The 22,788-nt window shown below is 38.8% G+C and overlaps 1 protein-coding gene across 10 annotated transcripts in view; it reads right to left on the bottom strand.

Annotated features, from left to right (window-relative positions):
• The window catches only part of plekha7b (pleckstrin homology domain containing, family A member 7b), a 470,220-nt gene that overhangs the window by 33,920 nt on the left and 413,512 nt on the right, over positions 1 to 22,788 (bottom strand). For all 10 annotated transcript variants that reach the window (XM_043705777.1, XM_043705778.1, XM_043705782.1 and 7 more), the window contains 5 exons: positions 20,802 to 21,025; positions 19,842 to 20,033; positions 18,953 to 19,070; positions 12,834 to 12,925; positions 9,461 to 9,658 (listed from right to left, as the gene is read on the bottom strand). In XM_043705777.1, the coding sequence (XP_043561712.1) occupies positions 9,461 to 9,658; positions 12,834 to 12,925; positions 18,953 to 19,070; positions 19,842 to 20,033; positions 20,802 to 21,025 (824 nt within the window). The remainder of the gene's footprint in view (positions 1 to 9,460; positions 9,659 to 12,833; positions 12,926 to 18,952; positions 19,071 to 19,841; positions 20,034 to 20,801; positions 21,026 to 22,788) is intronic.

Here is a 22,788-nt window from a genome sequence, read left to right as displayed (position 1 = left end):
AGGTTAACTTGTTTAGACAAGCATTGCCAAGAGAAAACAACTAATGAATAGCTATCACCTCCCAGCTGAAACAGCACACTGCATGTACATGTTCTGTCTGTCTGCAAAGAAGGCCTGTGTATTAATGCGGGCCACTGATTGGGTTGCTGAGACTGTTTTGAATACTAACCAACTTAGGTATACCGTTAAACAGTGGCAAAAAGGTACCCTTTAAGCCACAATTAACTATAAATTCCAAATGCCTCCAACTAACTGTCTTTCTGATAAGTGATCCAGAATCTTCTGCAGTTGGTGAATGAATGGATAGATTTGGTCTATACTCATTTAATTTCCATGATTTTTTGAAATGGAAAAGTTCCAAACTTGACAGGACACTTGGGGCTTGATCATATAATCCTTAGTGTGGAAGCAGGCCATTTAGCCCATCAAGTCCACACCGACCCAGTGAAGAGCATCCCACCCAGATCCACTGTCCTACCAAATCCCTGTAAAACTGCACTTCCCATGGCTAACTCATGGTTAAGAATATTGTATAGGAACATCACTGAATCTCACCAAATTTAATATCAGATCAAGTGGTGAAAGCTAATTAAGGAGGGAAAGAAGGATTAGTGCGAGTGTGGGTGTAGAAATATCGACAGTAGTTGACTGTCCCATTGTTAAAAAGTATCAACATTTACCTGCTGCTCCTGTTATGTATATTAGATGGCATTGTGATAGGAATTTTCAATGTTAAATGTCAGGCAATGTTTGCTTCTAATACAGCAACAGCAAAATGGTGTATTCATATTTTACACATGCAAGTTTTGTTTGCAGTTACAGGTTCTGGCCACTAAGTGTCACCTTGCAACAGTCTAAGTTTATCTAAGTCAGCAGTCAATGCTGTGATAAATATCAAAATTATAAACCTTTAGGAAATCAGTTAAAATCTTCCAAATATTTCTTAACTCCTTACCATTTCCCAGACTCTTTCCTACCTTATCCATTGCGATAGCCTACTTCACGCAATCCTAATTACAGCATTTGGGTGGTTGACCCCTGACTCGACAACCCGTATCAAATCAGTAACCCAGAGCCTTGCTGCTTACCTTGAAATCATCACTCCTTTCCACCTCCTCTCGGGTACTAGCTGTCTGGTTATCTCACATTTTGCCACAGATTGCATGCTTGAAGAATTTCCTTCAAAAATACAAGTGCACGTAAAGGATTTCAGGGCACTTATTTATGTATAAAAAAACAGCAGGCCAGATTTCAGTGAATGGAAACAGAAATTGCTGGGAAAACGCAGCAGATCTGACAGAGTCTGTGGGGAGAAAGCAGAGTATATTTTTAAAGGTTTAGTGGTTCAACTTCAGAACTGTTCTGAAGAGGGATCACTGGACCCAAAACGTGAACTTTACTGGTGGAGAGAAAACACGAGAAACATGGATGGGAGTAGGGAAGAGAACATCCTTCCTGGAAGGAGTCACTCCCCCAACCCTCCCCTGACCCAACCTTGTGTCAAAAGCCTCTGATCCCACCTCCCCATGAGAAGTACTTACGAGTACATATCTTCTCACTGCTGGTTCCAGAGGAGTAGGCCTTGACCAGCAGATTTTAGGACCCACGAGCTGCTGGCCTCTGATTGACCAGCAATGTATGGTCTGCAAGAATTGAAACAGTGATTCATGGAGAAACTTGACTACGCCTTTCTGACAGCTCTGAATGAATGAATTTGTAGGCGGTTGGATGGAGTTTTGCTACTTCATCTTTTCAACCCAACTGCGTATTGCAGGAACTTTAAAATAAAGGAGGTGTGGACAGTGGTGATCTGAAGCAAACAAAACTAAAAATTGTTGGAGGATTCCAAGGGTCACTGGTGTCAAAACGTTAACTCTTTTCTCTGTCCAGATGCTGCCAGACCTGCTGAGTGTCTGCTTTTTGTTTGTTACTGCAAGAGATTTGCTGTGTTCATTTTGGGCAACATTTTTACAATCTCCCTGTGGAAATTCCATTGTATTTGAGATGAAAAATCAGAAGATAAGAGGAGAGGGATGTAAATTTTATACCTGACGACCATTTACAAATAAAGCACAACGGCCATTCTTTTGGATTATAACTCAATTACACATGGTACAACTGCAATAATCTTGAAAGGGAAAATCTTCAGGTGTGTACTTTCAGCAAAATAAGCAAAATAGTTTGCTGTTCATGAGTGAGGAAATTAAGAAACAAATGAAACTGGAAAGATCTAAGATATGTCTGATCATGCACCTCCTTTTTTCTAATCTGTTTTCTAACCTTAATTGCCTCGCAGCCGAGGATTATTTTGCCTCAAAGGGGCAAGACTATCTTTTCATCGGAAAGAAATGCAGATTTCTGTTCATGTAAATAATTGAATCTTTTTATTCCACATCTGTCAGAAGATCAGGGCTAAACGGAAAGAGTTAGTGGACATTTTCAAGGTAAAAATCAAAGGTAAGATCTCATGATGAGAAGAAGCATAGAGTATTTAGAATTAAATGGAGGGAGATCAGTGGCTTCAATCACTGAAATTAGAAAAAAAATAACAGCACAAGGGAATGGACAAGGTCTCAGTTTTATAGGAAACAGAAGGACATCAAAATAACAAAGGAGAAAGACTAGGACCTAAAAGTGACAAAGAAAATAACATGCTTCAATTCTAATAAGGTAATTAGAAAACTAATTGCTTGACGTTAAATGAAGATTTATTGCTCAGAAAATACTTAGAAAAGTGTACATCAGGAAAGGAAATACGTATTAAAACGATAGCAGCAGTATAGGTGGAGTGTGTTCCTTCAGAATCCAATAAGAAGGGAAGGATGGGTCAGCAGCAAGTTCTTCCTCTATTATTGCTGAAGACAACCAGGCCATGGAGTATTTTGCTTCAAAATCATGGAAATAAAATTTCAAAGATATGAGAAATACAAGAGCAAGTCTGTCACTGATCTTAACTGATCATAATGTGTCTTCCAGAGGAGTTAAAAAGTTTTAATATATTAAATCGGAAGTAAACATTGGGGTCACAAACCAGTCAGATTATATAGTCAGGCTAAAGAGTGATTTAATAAGTGGATAAGTTGGAGTAATGCAAACAATCCCTTAAGAACAGATTTTTCTTGAGTAACAACTGGGCTGGTTCAAAAATATTGGCCTTAGTGATGGTGTGGGACCAGCCATGGAAGTAAAAGAAACAAGATTATTTCATGATTATGTTGTGACAAGATCTCAAGTCCATAACATTAGACAAAGATTACATACAAAGATGATAAGAAAACTCTTTTCTCTGACACTATTTTCAAAAACTTAAAAAGGATGATGATAAAGAGCATTAGACTTGACACATTGAGCCCCATCTTCTTTACCAGAAATGCAACAGATGGACCTTGAGTTGAGAGTTGCATCAAACCCAGATTTAAACAGAACCAATACCTGCAGTTTATTATTAAAACAGCAAAGTTTTAATCTGGAATTGAAGACCACCTCAAATACCAAGCAATGTGGAATGGACAGTCTCTTAGCAGTAGGTGGAGGTGGGTACTGCAGATGCTGGAGATTAGAGTCAAGATTAGAGTGGTGCTAGAAAAGCACAGCAGGTCAGGCAGCATCTGAGTAGGAGGAAAAACGACGTTTCGGACAAAAGCCCTTCATCAGTCTCTCAGCAGTAGTCCATCAAGCAGTAGCTTCCATCTTAGTATCTCCACAATATTCCAGTGGCAGGTCGCTTAGGTATGAGGAAATGAAGGCTAAAATGCCAAACACCATTTTTATTTGCCATGATTACATAATAATGCAGTTAATTTTGTCAGACAGTCATGTGCGTCAGGTAGTGGTAAACCCCAATTTTCAATTAACTTTGCATCTTTAATTGAAAAACCAGCTTTGAACAAAAATAAAGTTAGCAGAATTTTAGTGAATTGTACAGGAATCTTAGCTAAAAGCACAAGTTGGAAACTGTAACTTTTAATAATCATGAATGTTTCAACCACATTTCCTCAAAGTCGTACCTTTGAGAAATTTCAGGCAAAAACTACATAGTTCATTTCATAAAAGAAGGGATATGGATTACCGCACAAAACACCATCAGATAAAGATGCACATTTTTCCCAAATATTCAGAGTTTGAGAATAAAACAATTTAAAGCTCATCATCCACCATCTCAAGAAGTGTTGGAAAGTTGGAATAAAATTGTAAAAAAAAATTAGAGTTTGTGATCAGGAATGTTTGGAATAAAATAATTCCCTTCATTATTGTTTGCCATTTTGGATACCCTAATAAGTCCATAGTTTCCAATCCTTTTGAACTGACAGATAAGCATGAGGTGAGAGGGCCCCATAAATTAATGAAGCTTATAAACCAACATACACTTGTGACCTCTGTCAAATTTCTAAGAAACATAGTGTTGGCCTGAAAGTATTTGCTCAATAATTAAAATTAGAGCTGATAAAAAGGCCAAATACTTGGAATTTTTCCAACTGAGTTAAGGTATTAGCCATCTCTGGGGACCCATTAAAAGAGATATTCAATGGACCCCCATCATAGCAAAAAGAAACACAATTATGTTAGTTATACAGTGAGCATTCCAGATAGGAGGAAAAAAAGGAGAATCTGTCAAATTAATGAGTTAAAATAATTCGATGGACAGGGAAAATAGTTAGGCAAGAAGTAGATTTCCCAATGTTAAATAAGTAGTTAGGGAGTAAAATAAAAATATCAGAATGATTCAAGATCAAATCAGAATTTGAAAACTTTCAAGTTTCACTCAAGTAATCAAACTGAATCATAGATGCTTGACCAGTTAGATGGAATATTATGTCACCTCCCAGAAAACTACTCAAGTCACTTATGAAAGCTGTTACTGAATCATGAAACAATTCGTGTAAACAGATCAGGAGAAACATCTTTGTGACTATACATGATATTAATATTGGGGATGTATCACCAATAAGCCAACATTTCTACAGACTGAATCCACAGGAGATGGCCCAAGTGAGCAGTGAATCGTGCAAAGCCATTTAAATTGACTATTGATGCCAGTGACATTGATGATAGCGCACTATTACAGAACGAAAACATGGGGATTGAGCAGCCAATCAATTATTTATCACGTGTATAAGATCACCAAAGGTGCCAGCTTTCAATCAACTCGATTTAATCAACATGATATCAAGAAGAGACTGAGCACAGAGGAACAGAAAAGGCTATTAGTCGCAAAAATCTCAGGTGTGGTGCGACATATGGGTTTTCCAGAACTAGTTGCACCCTGTGCCAAGTTGTTCTAATGTAGTTAGGTGGTACTCACTCACCAATAGCTTGCTTCCTAATGCTCAGTTTCTGTTTTGCTTTCGGCACTATCCAGCTCCAGGGCTTGGCCCAACATTGGCAAGAGAGCTGGACTTCAACAGGTGAGGTCAAGTTTCTGCCCCTGACATCAAGGCAGCATTAAAAGGTGAACTGATTGGAAATTAGGTAGAAAATTCTGTGTTGTCCAGAGTCGGAGCGAGTGAAAAGCAATTGGTGGTCAGCCTCAAGATAGCACTGCAGATATTTTCTAATCAAACTGATCAGAGATGTAATGATACACCTCTGGAGCAGGTGGAACTTGAACCTGGACATCCTGACTGAGAGGTAGGGAGACTACTACTGCAACAAAAGAGCCTTAAAATATTGTTATGGTGTTATAGACTCAACCATGTTCAATTGCATTGACATTCCTTTTATAATAAAACCAAGAGTGGAAATGTTCAGTTTCATTTACAATTGCTATATGATGATGAAGTAATCTATACTTGCATACAGCAAGACATGGCAAACATTCTCAAGCAGTAAGTAACAGTTATATCACAGAATTATCAGGCAATGAGCAACTTCCTAAAGCATTCAATGAGGTTTCTAACATCTAATATCCTTGCTTTTATCTTTAATGAGAAATTTAACTTGACCACCAACATAAACACTATAGCTACAGGAGATCAAAAACAGCCTCCTAATGTATTTCCATTATTTAAAAGGGCATAAGTCAGGAATATTATGGATTAACTCTTCACTTGCCTCAATGGGCGCATCTTGAGCATCTAGTAAAAAGCAGCCTGCTTAGTGGATATCCCATTCATCACAAACATTCATTCCATCGAGTACCAGCACACCATGGCTGCAGACTGCAACCTAGAATAACAGCAGCAGCTCAACAAAGTTTCTTCAACTGCATCATGAAAATAAAAACACAGGAGCTACACTGTTCAGAACAACAAGCATATGGGAACCCCACCATCTGCAATTCTCCCTTTAACGCATACGATCCAGAAGTGGAAATATTTCCCTATTTCTTCATTGTTACTGGGTCAAAATTTCTACCAAACAACATCACATCAGAAGGCTTTGGAAATTCTGGAGGAAAATTAGAACCAGGCAATAAATGTTGACCATCTCAATGCCTTTTGCAACACGATGTATATTAAAAATCTTCTTTCACATTCAAAATCTGTGCTTGAGGGAACTTGCACTGTAAAAATATGATTCAAACAAGCTAACAACAGCTTTTAGTTAATTTGAGTACACTTTGACTGCATAGTAATATAGAAAATTAAGTGAAACTATATCTAATTTGGGAGTGCAACTAATTATTTTGAAGATACAAACTACACTACATGCTTGTACAACTAATGAAGTTTAACAGCGTAAAACATACCTTTCCTCATTTAAAACTAGCCAGTTGTGTACAAAATATACACAAAGTACTAAATTCATAAAAATAATTTGTAGACTTTCTTCAGAGCATAGCTATAAAACATTCTCAAAAGCACAGACAACTGATGACTTAAAGCCATATTTAAACATAATTGTTGTGGTCACCAACAACACCATTTTGCTCATGTTCAGCAAATAGTTCAATCACTCCTTGTAACTGAATTGAAAATGCACAAGTACCAAAATGTGACATAAATAAGGAAAAGTGAAGTAAAGAAAAGAAATTTCACCACTTTGTTCCAAGGCCATATAAACTTTCAATCATTCTGAGACAGAATACATTCATATATCTTGTTTAGTTTTTAGATGCACGAAGCCACAAGATGATCCTTTCCATTGTAAGAATGCTACCCTGACATGCAAGTTTTCCCATTTCTATTCCATTTGTTTGTGCGCATCTGTGTGTTTGTGCAAGAAGGCATTAAGAGATGAACAGTTTGTACCTAGAACCAGGCCTCAGTGTGATGGAATTAATCAACAGTACATAAAAATACATTTACACAGATTACTCATAATGATCAGGAAAATCCATCACGGATTGATTAATATCTTAATTATCAGATTTATTTACTTTTTATGTAATATGAAACTACATTTGACGCGAGAAACAATAATTAGGTAACAAATAAATAGCACCTATATTTCACAACTATGTTGTATCATTTGCTAATTAGCTACCATAAAATCCAGATAACAAATCATATCTATGTACAAATTGCATCCTACATTTATAGTGGTTATTTTGGTTAAAAATTGCAGACTTCTTTAAAAAAAAAATACTTGCACTAGTATACAGATGGTACCTTTCTAGTTAGATGTAATAATCCAATAATGAGAGGCAATCTACACATGGAATTTTACAGTATACATTTTGGATCTGGTTATTCTTTATGTGAAATAAAAAACTAACAAATGTTAGGAAACCAGAAAATGTATGTACAAGATCATTTGTTAAAAGTGCAGACAATAAATTTACTAAATAAGGGCACTTCTGCAAAACACACAAGGCAATTAAATTATTTGTTTCACAATTTGGTTCCAAGTGGATTTTTGTTTGTCCCATTCTTGACCTCTCCAGATGTTGGGTTCAACTGCGGATTCATTCCAGAGATAGGCAGTGATTTTGTACCTAGTGCCAACATCTGCTGAACACTATACATTAAACAGGCAGTCTTCAAAAGTGTCTAAATTGCTGCTGATAACTGAAAGCTGCTACTTCGAAATATAATTGAAAGTTATGAATTCAGACTTCTTCTAAATTTAAAATAACCCATGGTAATGGAACAATTTGCACCTCACAATTTATCAATGTGTTATATTAATCCATTATAATTTAACTAGATTAAAAGCCAACTGAAGCAGGGATGCATGGACACTTGATATGAACAGTGCCACTCATTAAAAACTTTCTACCTACTAAGGATGTTAGAAATATTCAGTAACTTGTTAACTGTTTAGCTTAAGCACAAACTAAAGTGAATTTTTTTTTTTTTAAATTTTAGACCCAAAAAAGGAATAGACACAGAGTAAGGACCTAAAAAGGGTCGCAAGCATTGCATTACTATTCAAGCACCACAATGCATTGTTACACATAAACACAGTGAGGCCTGGTAATACACAAAAGACAAATTATTTGGTTAGATATTACAGACAAGCAAGTAAAGATCTTAATGATGAAAGCATGAGAAAGGGCAAGAGATTGCCAACAGTTGGGTAACTTGTGCATTGATTCAGCTATACAGGATTCTCAAAATGTAGAGTGTACAATATCATTGGTAAGTCTACTACAAATCTAATGCTGAATTCTAGGTTAACTATCAATGAGTGGTTTAATTGCACGTGGTTAGTTGTGGTGAAGGATCTCCATTCACTGACAAGATTTCATCTAAGGAAGCAACATATCAATTGTACTAACTGCAGCATTGCTGTTAAATCCCTTTAGCAATCCCTACAGGAACAATGAGCCTTATCAGCAACTGCAGGTGAAAATCCGAATTCAACAGTACAGAACTTTACTATCAATTCATAAAGATCTATTTGTTTGATCGATAAGCATTGATAACTAGAATTACTTAAATCACTTTACTATTTGATAAAGGAAATAAAGTGTTTAGTTGAAAATGTTTGGACATTGATACTCAGCAAAAGTTACGCACAGATATGTTTCCTAGTACAGTTTAAGGAAACATTTTTCAAGTTCAAAATGGCATATTTGGCCATTCCAAATTTTAGAAATTGTTTTCAAAAATAATTTCATTTTCCAGTTTAATTAAAAAATAATTTCTGTTCAAAAACCTGCCACAGATTTTGAAAGGCTCACGCTGGTCAGTGTTAACTATCTGGGTTATAGTGAAAGCACATTCTATGATTCCCTTTTTCCAGTGAAATATTATTCCAAATCCAAAACCATCTAATAACATTCAAATACTACTCCAACAGCACAGTCCTCTTACCAACTTACCTGCAGTTATGCCAAATAACCTCCTCACATTTTGCAGCTGATGAAAATGAGCAGCTAGTCATTTTACTAATTATGGTGTAATTGCTAATACTTTGCAATAATCCCTTCAGATTATATTGAACAGAATGTTCATCTCATCAGTGCCATTATTTAGATGGATCCTTCTTATGGAAGGAATATACAGTACATCCTATTCTTTGCAGCTATGGCATTCCTTATTTGCTATTGTACTTTCTGGACAAACTAACGTACTGAGCCAGCATCAACAGAGACTGGTCTGGAAGAGGTCCGAGATGATGTGGAGTGTCGTTCTCCAAGACTCAGCGTTCTCTTTCGCTCACGAACCAAAGCCTTCTGATGCTTCTTCATACGTTCCAACTGTTCCTCTGCACTCATTCTGCCTCTTTGGTGTTCTCCATAGAGACGCTCCAAGGCACTTTTTGGCCTTTCCTGTACAAACAAGAAAAACATGAGGAAAGAGGGGTGAGAGGTTGTTAAATCTTTTACACAAACCAGGATTTTATAATAATTCCAATTTGTAATATTGTTCAAAACAATTGTGGGAATTTCTTTTACAGAAGGAATTAATCCATTATTGCGAACTAAATAGTCATCATTTTGGTGAATAATTATTCACTTATCAAATCTTTTTCTTGAATCAATTAAAATTATTGATTGGTAAGTGAAATCTTTGCAATTTTTTATTGACCTGATATTTCTCAACAAATATTCTGTCCAGAGGTTACAATGTAGGTAGTATAGCAAACTCCAAATACAGTACCCAAGAATCACACTTGGGGCTGGTGTGTTGGATTGTGTTTGAAGAGCGGGAGGGATAGTAGAAGGCAACTAGTGTTGGGAAAGGCAAAAAAAAAAAACTGGATGGAATCATAATGACTTGACATATTTGACACCACAGGAGCCTCTTAATAAGCAGATTTACCGACAACAAAACTAATAGCACATGCAGAAATCCTCTTACCAAGCAGCATGTGAAACTACTAAACATCCAAGTTCCTAGCAATCACAGACTTAGAACAGCAGACTTGGAAACATGCAAAAGTAATTGCTTAAAGTAAAATGAGCAAATTATTTTTTTCTAAAATGTTACTCAAATGAACATACAAATTAGGAGCAGGAGTAGGCCATGTTTCTTCTCAAGCCAGTTTGCCATTTAACAAGACAATGGCTGATCTGACAGTAATCTCAACTCCACATTCCTACTTATCACCGATACTGCAATAGCTTTTTACCTGGTATTTCACTTGGAAAGTTTTGTTGATGATTCTGAGGCTCAGATGGTGTGTGTTAGGGAAGACTACAACTGAAAAATTTGCATTACAATGTTTCAAAAGGTTAGATTCCCTACAGTAAGGAAACTGGCCCGTCGGCCGAACAAGCCCACACAAAGAGGCACCACCCAGACCCATTCCCCTACCCTATATATACCTACGACTAATGCACCCAACACTACGGGCAATTTAATGCGGCCAATTCACCTGACCAGCACATCTTTGGATTGAGGGGGGAAACCGGAGCACCTGGAGGAAACCCACGCAGACATGGGGAGATTGTATAACTCCACACAGTCGCCTAAGGCGGGAATTGAACCAGTGTCCCTAGCGCTGTGAGGCAGCAGTGCTAACCACTGAGCCACCATGCCACCCCAGAAAGTAGGTGACTTGACATTATAACATGTTCGATTAATTGGTGCAAAGGAGAAAACAAAGTCAATTCCTAGAAACCTTCAAGAGAATCAGACTCAGAATTTACAAGAAGAAAGCTGTAATCCTAAAATCTCTAAGTCGAATCAGCTGCACTAATATCTGCCCATATTGGATTCAGTATTTCCAGATTCTTTCCTCAAGTTTCAAAATAGAAAACATGACAGATTGTAGTGGGAACACAAATATAATTATTTGTTTTTATTTAAGGAAGACGCTTTCAAAATGAAACATGTGCGTTGATGCACAGGTACTTTTTAAATCCATACCTAGTAAAAATTGGGAGGGTATGGACTGCATCATTTTAATGTGCTCGCTAAACAATTTCCAATGTTATCAGTGAGAATACACAATGCTTCAGTTTCAGCACATTAAATCAAGAAAAATGTACAACAGTCAGTATCATAAGGGGAGGTGATGGCCTAGAAGTATTATCACAAGACTATTATTATCTAGAGACTTGGTAACATTCTGGGGGCCCACATTCAAATCCTGCCATGATAGACAGTGGACTTTGAATTCAAAAGCTATCTGGAATTAGCAAGTTTTGAGAAGATTTGTGGCTCAGGTTGAGGTTCTGGATATAGGTTTCCTCACTGAGCTGGGAGGTTCGTTTTCAGACATTTCATCACCATACTAGGTAACATCTTCAGTGAGCCTCCGGACAAAGCACTACTGGTGTTTCCTGCTTTTTATTTGTTTGTGTTTCCTTGGGTCGGTGATGTCATTTCCCGTGGTGACATAATTTTTTTGTTTTTTTTCCTCAGGGGATTGTAAATGGGATCCAAGTCAAAGTGTTTGTTGATTAAGTTCTGGTTAGAATGCCACGGATCTAGAAATTTTCGTGCATGTCCCCGTTTGGCTTGCCCGAGGATGGATGTGTTGTCCCAGTTGAATTGGTGTCCTTCCTTATCAGTACAAAAGGATATGTCGTTTTGTGGCAAGTTGATATTCATCTATCCTGGTGGCTAGTTTTCTGCCTGTTTGCCCAATGTAGTGCTTGTTACAATTCTTGCACGGTACTTTGTAAATTTTATAACGACATGACCCTCTTTCACTAGTATCCTTACATACAGATAAGGAAGGGCATCCACTTCGACTGGGACAACACATCTATCCTCAGACAAGCCAAACAGAGACATGCACGAGAATTCTTAGGAGCATTGCATTCCAACCAGAACTCTATCGACAAACACATTGACTTGGATCCCATTTACCACCCCCTGAGAAAAAGAACAGGAAATGAAATCACCATAGGAAATGACATCACCACAGAAACTGACATCACCAACCCAAGGAAACCACACATATAAATAGAAAGCAGGAAACACCAGCAGTGCTTCGTCCGGAGGCTCACTGAAGATGTTACCGCATATAGTGACGAAACATCTGAAAATGAATCTTCCAGCTCAGCGAGCAAACCTACATCCAGAATTATCTGGAATTAATAGCCTAGTAATGACCACTAAACATGGACAAGTATCAGAAAAACACATCTGGTTTACTCATGTCCTTCAGCCATCCTTAGCTGGTCTGGCCTACATGTGACGTCAGACCCACAGCAATGTGGTTGACACTTAACCTGGACATTTAGGGATTGGTAATAAATGCTGGCCTCTCCAGTGACACCCACAACCTGTGAATTAATAAAAACAAAACTTCTTGTGTAATGTTCTCAATTCAACAATTGAAATTACTACTACCACCCAAGATATCTATGTACATCTCGCCTTGGTGTCAGACAATGTAAAATGTTTTCTCTCAAGTTTGGGAGAAGATAGATTACAATTATAGTTCTGAGCACCTCCAGTTAACGCTTCAAAGTTAATATGTCCACCATTGATCCTGAACGGAAAATGCAAATGCAAGCCAAATTAGAAACAAACTAAAAGATAGTTTACCTTAGAACTAATTTCATCATTTTTCCGCCTAAGTGTGACAAAAGATGCTATGGTTGATGATTGCTGTAGCCCTGAGTTAGATGACGACAATCCTGGGAATAATAAGATGGAAATTAATGTTCCTGAAAATGATTTGTTCTGTAACTTTGTGCAAATAAAGATTCTAAATAATACAATACAGGGAACTATCCTGCCAAAATGTTGTAACAAAATTAAGAAATTTAATTTTGTAGAAAATTAATAGTTCAAAAACCACAGAACCCATGGTAGAATCATGCAGATTGTGAACCACCTAGGCTCAACTGACAACCTTGAATGAGTTTGATGATCTCAGCTGGGTTACTTACTTACCAAAAGAGTATGATATCTCTCCAAAAGCAACACCCGTCATTTTAGACATTCTTCCACTAGGTCAAAAGTGCACAAGTCACATTTAGGGCACCCAATGAAAATGAAGTGAGTTGCACTTGACCACATGCAGTTACTTTGTTAACCTATGCACGTGTAATCAAAATCCATCTTAATTTCCTGCTCGTCAAAATGGCGAGGGGCCAGGATCTCAGATGGGTGTTCTGGATTCAGGCCCCCTGTACTATTTTCACTTGCACAAAAATTCAGTCAAATCTCACATGTGAATAATGACCATTTGGACAAGACAGCCATAAGCAATTTGAGAGAGAGAAACCAAACATTAATGAGTCAGACCAAAATTCATGAAGGGAAGAGTCCAGAAATTAGGTGAACAACTATTTAAAGTTATTTTGTTAAAGTTTCTGGGTCTATTTCCAATTCTGGGGTAAGGAGTTTCCAACTGGACCTTCAAATTACAGAATGACATATTTAAGTTTAAATGGCCTTCCTTATTACTGATAAGAAATTCAGACACCAAAATAATAAGTTAATAAAATGTGGAGCTGGAAACGCATAACAGGTCAGACAGCATCGGTCGAGCAGGGTCTTGAAGGGTCCTCACCCAAAATATTGACTTTCTTGCTCCTCAGATGCTGTCTGACCTGCTGTCTCTTTCCAGCTCCACATTTTATTGACTCGGATTTCCAGCATCTGCAGTCAGTCCTTACTATCAAAGTTAAGTAGCTAGGATACATTCTAATTCTTGCATATTGTATAAGTTATTCATAAGAGCCCAAGTTTTAAAATATCATAAAGCATAAGAGAAGTAGGGCATTCAGCCATAGAGTCTGTTCCATCCCACAAGGAGATCATTTCTGATGTCATAATCCTCAACTCCACTTTACTGCTTTTTTCCCATAACCCCTGATTCCCATATTGATCAAAAAACTTGACTATTTCAACTCCGCGTTTACTTAATGACCTAGCCTTGACCGTTCTTTTCTGATAAAGATTTGCACTGATTTACTCTCCTTACAACAAATTCCTCATCTTCATTCTAACTGGGTGAGCCCTTCCTCAGATGATACCTTCTGGTCCTAGGATCTCCCTCAAGAGGAAACAACTTGTCTAAATCTACCCTGTTGAGTCCCCCACCCTGTAAGAATCCTGTATTTTTCAATAAGATCCCCTCTCACATTCTACTAAACTCCATTTAGTACATGCCCAAACTGCACAAGCACACCTCATAAGACCCAGGATTCTATACCAGGATAATCCTAGTGAATCTTCTCTCTACTGCTTCTAATGCCAGTATGTTTTTCTTAGATGAGGGGACCAAAACTGTTCAAAGTATTCCAGCTGTGGCCTAACTGGTTACAGTTTTAGTAAGTTATCCATTGTCTTTGAAATCAGGGCCAAAATTCCATTTATCTCCTGTATTAATATGCCAACTTGTTTTTTTATTTATGCATGAGGACTCCCAAGTCTATGTGCTACAGCTTTCTGTAGCCTTTGCCCATTTAACTAACATTCAGTTTCTCTATTTTCTTGCCATTCCCCCCACATTATTGTCCACCTGCCATGGTCTTGCACCCTCACTTCACTGAGCTACATCCATTTGTAGACTCCTTGTGTCAGCATCACCATTTACCTTCCCACGAGCATTCCCTTGACTTCTATTTCTGTCTCCAAGGTCTGCGTATGACAGTGAATTCCAGAATGCAGTGAATGCAGCGATGGGCATGCCAGTGTTGATCACTGTGCATGGAACCTTGCAGCAGCTGTGCACAAGCGCAGCCATGCAGTTTAGAAGGACCATTGTTTCCCATTATTAATTATCACACCCGATATGACACTTCATCCCACTGTAAGCAATTATATGGGTATCTTGCTATTGAATCCTTCTGAAATATTATCCTGAGAAATTCTTTCCTAAGGTCACTTGGCATGTGCCAGACATTGCTGTGATGGCATACGGACGATCTAGGTCTGCCAATATTACTTTGTGAACCCAGAAACTACTAGCAACAATGGTTGTGACATGAGCTGATTTTACCTTTCCATTTTCACCTTGTGAAAATCCTGGGCTCTGCTCTGACTCTCACTGTAGCATGAATGGAAGTGCAGACTTGCACTATCATTGGTCGGCACTACCTCCCCCACTACAACAGTTTTTCACATCTTATAACGCTACTCTTCAACAATACTTCAACTAGTTACGTACATTGCTAGCCGAGGAACGGAAAACAGAAAAATTACATTTAATCTTCAGTCTATTTGCAGGAAATTGCTCTCAGCTAAGCAGCAGCAGAATACTATAACCTTAGAACCAGCCTTTAAGTGTTCATATGATATTAGGTGCAGTCAGACATACGGTTGATTCCCAACAATCCGGGAGAAGATGTCATGAGCTGCCTTCTTGAATCAGTCTAGTTTGTTACCCACAGGGCTTTAAGGGAGGAGATCCAAGATTTACGCCTAATAACAGTGAAGGAACATGACATAATCCCAACTCAGGATGGTGAGTGGATTGGAGGGGAGCTTGCAGATGCATCTGCTGCCATAGAGTCAGAGAGATGTATAGCACAGAAATAGATCCTTTGGTCCAACTTGCCCATGCTGACCAGATATCCTAACTTAATCTAGTCCCATTTGCCAGTACTTAGCCCATATCCCTCTAAACACTTCCTATTCATATAAATATCCAGATGCCTTCTAAATGTTGTAACTGTACCAGCTTCCACTACTTCCTCTGGCAGCTTATTCCAAACATGCACCATCCTCTGCATGGAAAATTTGTCCCTTAGGACCCTTTTAAAATTTTTCTCCTCTCACTCTAAACCTATGCCCTCTAGTTCTGGACTCCCCCATTCCAGGGCAAAGACCTTGACATTTACCCTATGTCCTTCATTATTTTATTAACCTCTATAAGGTCACCCCTCAGCCTTCAATGCTCCAAGAAAAAAAAAGAGACCCTGCCTATTCAGCCTAGCCTTATAACTCAAGCTCTCCAACCCAAGCAGCATCCTTGTAAATCTTTTCTGAACTATTTCAAGATTCACAAGATCCTTCCGATAGGAGGGAGACCAGAATTGCACACAATATTCCAAAAGTGGCCTAACCAATGACCTCCCATCTCCTATTCTCAATGATCTGACCAATAAAAGAAAGCATGCCAAACATCATCTTGGTGGACAATGTCGAAGTCACACATTTGGAAGGTGCCGTCAAAGAACCTTGATGAGTTATTGAACAGCATCTCATCAACAGCACACACTGCTGTCACACTATGTTGGTGGAAGCAACTGCTGATGTGGTGAATGTGATGCCAATCAAGGGGTTGCTTTATCTTGGATGGCGTTAAGCTTCTTTAGTGCTGTTTCAGCTGTATTTATCTAGGCAAATATGGAGATAATTCCATTACACCCTGACTTTTGCCTTATAGATGGTGGACAGAAACTAGAGGGATCAGGAGGGGAGTAACTCTGAAATTCCTAGCCTCTGACATGCCCTTGTAGTCACAGTATTTATATGATTGGTCCAGTTAAGTTTCTGGTCAATTGAAGGCTCTAGGATGTTGACAGTAGAGAACTTAGCATTGGTAATGTCACTGAACATTAAGGGTTGATAGTTGGATACTCTGTCTGGCTGAGATTACTTTTGCTGTAGAATAAGCTTTCTACACCTAATGTTTGCTCTCACACGTGCACATGCACACCTGGCATTGGAAGGCACATGTTAAAGCAAAGCTATGCAAGAAACAAAATCCTTCAACTGTGGAGAAACATGAATTGGAGAAGTAAATTTCTTGACTATTTATAAACAGAAAATAGTAAGCTAATTGGCTCTTCTAGCCTGCACAGCTGTTGATATGATCATGGCTGATCATCTAACTTAGCTGCTTGTCTCTGCTATTTCCCATACCCTTTAATCCCTTTCATGCTAAGAATTCTATCTAGCCCCTGCTTGAAAACATTAACCTCAACAGCCTTCTGCAGCAGAGAATTCCACAGCTCACTTCTCCTCGTTTCAGTCCTAAATGGCCTACCTTGTATCCTTAGACTATAACGCTTGGTTCCAGACTCCCCAGTCAATGGGAACATCCTCCTTGCACTTACCCTGCCTAGTTCTATTATAACTTGATAGGTTTTTATGAGATCCACCCACTACCTCATTCTTCTACACTCCAGTGAATCTAGTCCTAACCAGAAAAAAAAAGTGCTGGAATTCAGAAATAAAATAGGACATGCTGGAAATACTGAGCAGGTTTGGCAGCATCTGTGGAGAGAAACCAGAGTTAAATGTTTCAGGTCCAGTGACCCTTCTTTGGAACTGACAGTAGTTAGGAAAAGGATAGTTTTTATGTAGAAGATAGGGTGGTAGTAAAGGAGATGACGCCAACTTCATCTAGGTGACCTCCAAAATATCCTTCTGCCTCCACCAAGGATTCCCTAGCACCATAGTTGACAGGGCCCTCAGCTGGGTCCAACTCATCTACTGCATTTCAGCCTTCACCCCACTGTCCCCTCCCACAACAGCAATTGGCCCTTGTCCTTGCCTATTTTCCCAGCAGCATCCACATCCAGAGGACCATTAGTCACCACCTCCAATGGAATGCCACCACCAGACACATACCTCCCTCCCCTCCCCTTTTCCCTGCAAAGACTGTTCCCTCTGGCACATCCTGGTCCATTCCTCCTTCACTCTCAACATCCCCCCCACTGCACCTTTTCCTGCAACTGCAGAAGGTGTAACCTGTGCCCATTTACCTCCTCCCTCCTCAGTATCCAAGGGCTCAAACACACCTTCCAGATGAAGTAGAACTTTACCTGCACTTCACTCAATCTAGTTGACTGCATTCACTGCTCACAATGTGGTCTCCTCTTCATGTGGGGCAATGAAACATAGACTGGGTGACCGCTTCGCAGAACATCTGTGTTCTGTCCTCGAGAAAGACTCTAAGTTTCCAGTTGCTTGCCACTTCAATACACCACCTTGGCCAACATGTCTGTCTCAGGTTTGCTGCAGTCTCCAGTGAAGCTCAACACAAGCTGGAAGAACAGCACCTCATTTTCCATTTGGGAACTCGACAGCCTTCTGGATTCAATATGGCGTTTAACAATTTTTGGGCTTGAAGCACCTCCTTCCACATGTTTATCCTAACCTCCCCATACAAAACCTTGAGATCACATGGTCTACTATGAGACACAACCCATTGTTAGGCACCAGTTGTCCCCATTAGCAGCTATTCATTCTCCTAAACTGACCATTATCCATTCCTTTGTCTGTCCAACTGTTTCTTTTTCCTCTCTTTGGGCTCTATCTCCACTTATTATTTACTCCTTATCCCCGCCGGACACCCTATCTTCTGCATGAAAACAAACCTTTTCCGAGCTAACATCAGTTCTGAAGAAGGGTCACTGGACCTGAAACATTTACTCTGATTTCTCTCCACAGATGCAACCAAACCTGCAGAAATTTCCAGCTATTTATGTTTTATTTATAGTCGTAACTGACCCACTACCTCTTTATTTTTCAGTTCTCCCATCCCAGGAAAGAGTCTAGTGAACCTTTGTTGCGATACCTCCATGAACAGAGCATCGTTCATTAGATAAAGAGACACAATACTCCAGATACGGTCTCACCAAGGCTCGGCAAAATTACAGCAACACATCTTTGCTTCCGTGCTTAAATCCCCTTGCTACGAAGACCAACGTAACATTTGCCTTCTTCACTGCCTGCTGAATTTACTAAGTGTCCAAACATACCTTTACCAGGCAGTGTCTGCAAACCATTGTCTAGGCCAAAGGCTCCAGCCGTGGACCTGTTGAGGCCATTCCCAAGTGATATGAGTTCAGGTTCACTCATGTAAGTACGCAGTTCAGTCTGAAACAAAGTAATAAATTTAACATGTCAGAATTGAGGCAGAGTTTGTCCACAAACATTTTTACTGTAAACAGATTATAAATGATATTAATAATCAGTTGACAGATGACATCCAAATAGATCCTTTTTCACAATCTGTAATATTATTTGATTAATCTGCAAAATGGACCAGTTAAACAGATCTCGAGTAACTGATTACTAAATTGATCGCAAATCAATGATCCTACTGGCAGGAATTTAGCATTGCAGCCAGGAAACATGCTCCAGGGAGGTGGCTTTATACATAGGAAAGTTAAATGAAGGGAAGAAATAATATGGAATATTACTCTAAATCAAGCTGCGGGAAGGGACACAAAATTTAGCTGTTTAGAAAGTAAAATGGATGATCAGAAAGGTTTGCAAAACAAGAAGAGTAAACAACACGTGAAATGACTTCCAGACAAAACATTGGAATTGAAAAGCCTGAGCCATTTCATGAACAGCTAGATGCAGAAATGGCAGAACGTTTCGGTTGTTTTAGAAGAATGAATGCACAAGGGTCACATTGCATTTCTCATCCATAATTGCTTTGCAAAGTGCAAAACTAGACTCTCTTCAGACAACCAAATTTTGTTTTGAATTGGCTAAATCTTTAAAACTCTGTCTTGTACACGCAGATTGTTTAAAAAAGCCATTGAGGAAAATAAAACTTTGGTTTTCACCATATACCTTCATAGAATGCTAATAATTATCCTCTTGCTATTAGTGGAAAGTTTCACTTCATTTGCTTACTTTGTAATCTCCATTCAAATATTGGCCAAACTCCCGGTCTCTCTTCCTTTCATCAGATTGGCGTTTCAGTCCCCTGACTGATGTATGCCTGATGACTGTAGCATCTTTTGGAAGAGGTGGTACAGCTGGTGGTTCATCATCAGGGCTATACATGTGAGGGAGAGGTGGTCGAGGTGGAGCTTGATCCTCTAGCTATGAGGAATATTTAATAAGATTTTTATTTTTAAATCTGTTGGCATATACATCTCTGTACATTGATTTAAGCCAACCACAAGGATATCATATCTCAGGACTCTTGAGTCATTGAACAAGATTAGATAACCAGAAGTAACAATAATTATCAAAACTATGAAGAATGCAACAAGAATTGATTGAAACAAATTAATAAATTCAAGAACATTGACATAGATAATTTAAGATTAAGGAGGGATTTCAAACAGAGCAATGATACACCAATTGTAAACATGAAATACGTCTCAAAGAATTGTGAATACTGGAAATCAGAAACAAAAACAGAAATTGCTGGGAAAACTCGGGTCTGGCAGCATTTGTGAAGAGTATGCAGAATTAATGTTTCAAATCTAAAGAAGGGTCACTTGACTCAAAACGTTAACTTGGTATTTCTCTCCACAGATGCTGCCAGTTTTTTCAGCAATTTCCATTCTTGCTTATGAAATAAGTCTCCATGTAAAGCAATTACAACAGTCAGAACAAATGAGTTTCAAGAAATTCAGTATCCCTCAGTAAAGCAACAATTGAAAGAAATGATGAAAAGTTGACATTGAGATCTAATTGGATTAAATGGCCATTTCCTGTTCTCAAAACATGAAAGTTTAAGACTTTTACAAGCATGTTTGAAGCTTGACCAGAAAATTCTGATTAACAGGATTCATGCAAGAATCTTGCTGTATTATTTTAATATTATTATTCTAGCCTTGGCAGATTTATGGAGAGACTTACCACCGTTAGATGTTGTCTGAACTGAGGCAGAGGTTGAGGTTTGAATGGTGGCAGATTAACAGGCTGTTGTTGAGGTTGAAATTGTGTTTCCACAGGCTCTGGAGGTGACAGCACTGGACTCACTGAGGGACTCAGCTGCATGCTAGTTCGCCCCTCTTTCACTGAGAATGTATTCATTACTGAAGGCACCATTGAGGAAGGCACTGAAGGCATGGTTTCTCTTTCTATGCAGAACAAGTGATTAAATTCTTAATCTCAAATTAGTACAGAAGCAACTATAATATGAGTTTAACTTTTACATTTCGTGGATATTATTATATTCGGGCCATTTCCTGAAAATGTTAAACCAAAACATTTATACAGTGTGTTTAAGTTAGCAAATGTCCCATGGTGGACTTAGGAGATTTATCAAACAAAACTTAACACCAAGCCAGATGAGCTGACATGAAGACAAACGAGGAGGTAAATATTAAGAATTTCTTTTGGAGGGGTTTGGTGAGGGGAGGAGAAATAAAGAGGATTATGGGATAATATCAGATCTTAGGGCCTAAGATATTGCACGTACAGCCTTGAAGGCAGAACAATGAAACAGGAATGAGCAAGAGGCAAGACAAGGACAGATATCAGGGCCATCAGGCTGGACGTGGGTATGGAAATGGAAGGACTACGAATAAAAAAATGAGATTTGCAAAATTGAAACAATACCAGACTAAGAACTAACGCAGGTCAATCTGCAGAAGGATGAGCCCAACACACAAGCACAATACCTGAACTGTCCTTCCTAAATAAAAGTTTTTGTCTCTGATAGGCAAGAGAACACATCTTCACAATTTGCTCACTTTGTTTGAAACTACAACCTCCTGAATGAAAGTACCTGCGTTCAGCACTTCAGTAGCAGGTCAAATTGGAACCAGATGGGGATTCAGTTCAAGGGACACTGTCATCCATTTTTGCATAGAAGTGAGCTGTTCAGGTGGCACCATGCTGGATCCAGTGTCCTTGGTGAATCAAACAAATATGGCTGGAGAGATGGCTCTTAACTAATTGGGGATGGGGAGGGTTTGAGAGTGGGGAAAATGTAGGTTTACAAAGCAAAAGGAAATAACATTTCAGGGCATGTATTTGGATAACAATACCAAGAATTGGAGATGAAGGGATAGAGTATACAAAGTTGGGAAAAATGCAGCAAATGGGTCAATGGGGGAGGAGAGACTGCGTAATTATTCAGTTCTTCACGTCTGCAGTATTTGGAATGAAATAATTGAATTAATGGCACAAATCGAAGTTAATGGTTATGGTATTATAGCCAAAATGGAGATATGGCTACGAAGAGATCAAAGCTAATTGAAATATTCAGGGGTATATAACTTTGAAAGGGAGAAAAGGAGGGTGAAGCAACTTCGTTAGTATGGGATGGGATAAATACAACAGCAAGAAATGATCTTGGATCTGAAGATGGGCAGAGGTTAGAAATAACAAGGGTAAATAACACTGTATGGAGTTGTTTATAGTCCCCCTCACAATAGTTACATGGCAGCAGAGAATAAATCAGGAGATAATAAGGACTTGAATAAAGGACGGTCCATGCATCATGGCTGACTTTAACTTTCATACACAGAGGTACCTTGATTATCCGGCATTCAACTATCCGAATATCAGATTATCCGGCAAGATCACGAGTCCTGATGCTTGGCTAAACAATGTTATCCTGCATTCAACTATCCAGAATTCAATTAACTGAATGAAATACTCCCCACCCGTGTCCTTTGGATAATCAAGGATCCTCTGTAGATTGGGAAAATGATGGAGATAGCCACAACGAAGAGTTCATACAAGCTAGCTTCCCAGAACAACATATTGGGAATCCAACTAGTGATCAAGCTGCTTTGGATCTCTTGGCGTGAAATGAAGCAGGTTTAATAAATGATCTCAGAGTGCAACATCACTTAGAAAACAGTGACTATGACACAGGAGCATTTAGCATTCA

This window comes from Chiloscyllium plagiosum, chromosome 16, assembly GCF_004010195.1.
Source record: "Chiloscyllium plagiosum isolate BGI_BamShark_2017 chromosome 16, ASM401019v2, whole genome shotgun sequence".
Lineage (NCBI taxonomy): Eukaryota > Metazoa > Chordata > Chondrichthyes > Orectolobiformes > Hemiscylliidae > Chiloscyllium > Chiloscyllium plagiosum.
Note: the sequence above shows the minus strand (reverse complement) of the source record. Positions and strands in the feature narration are given on the sequence as shown.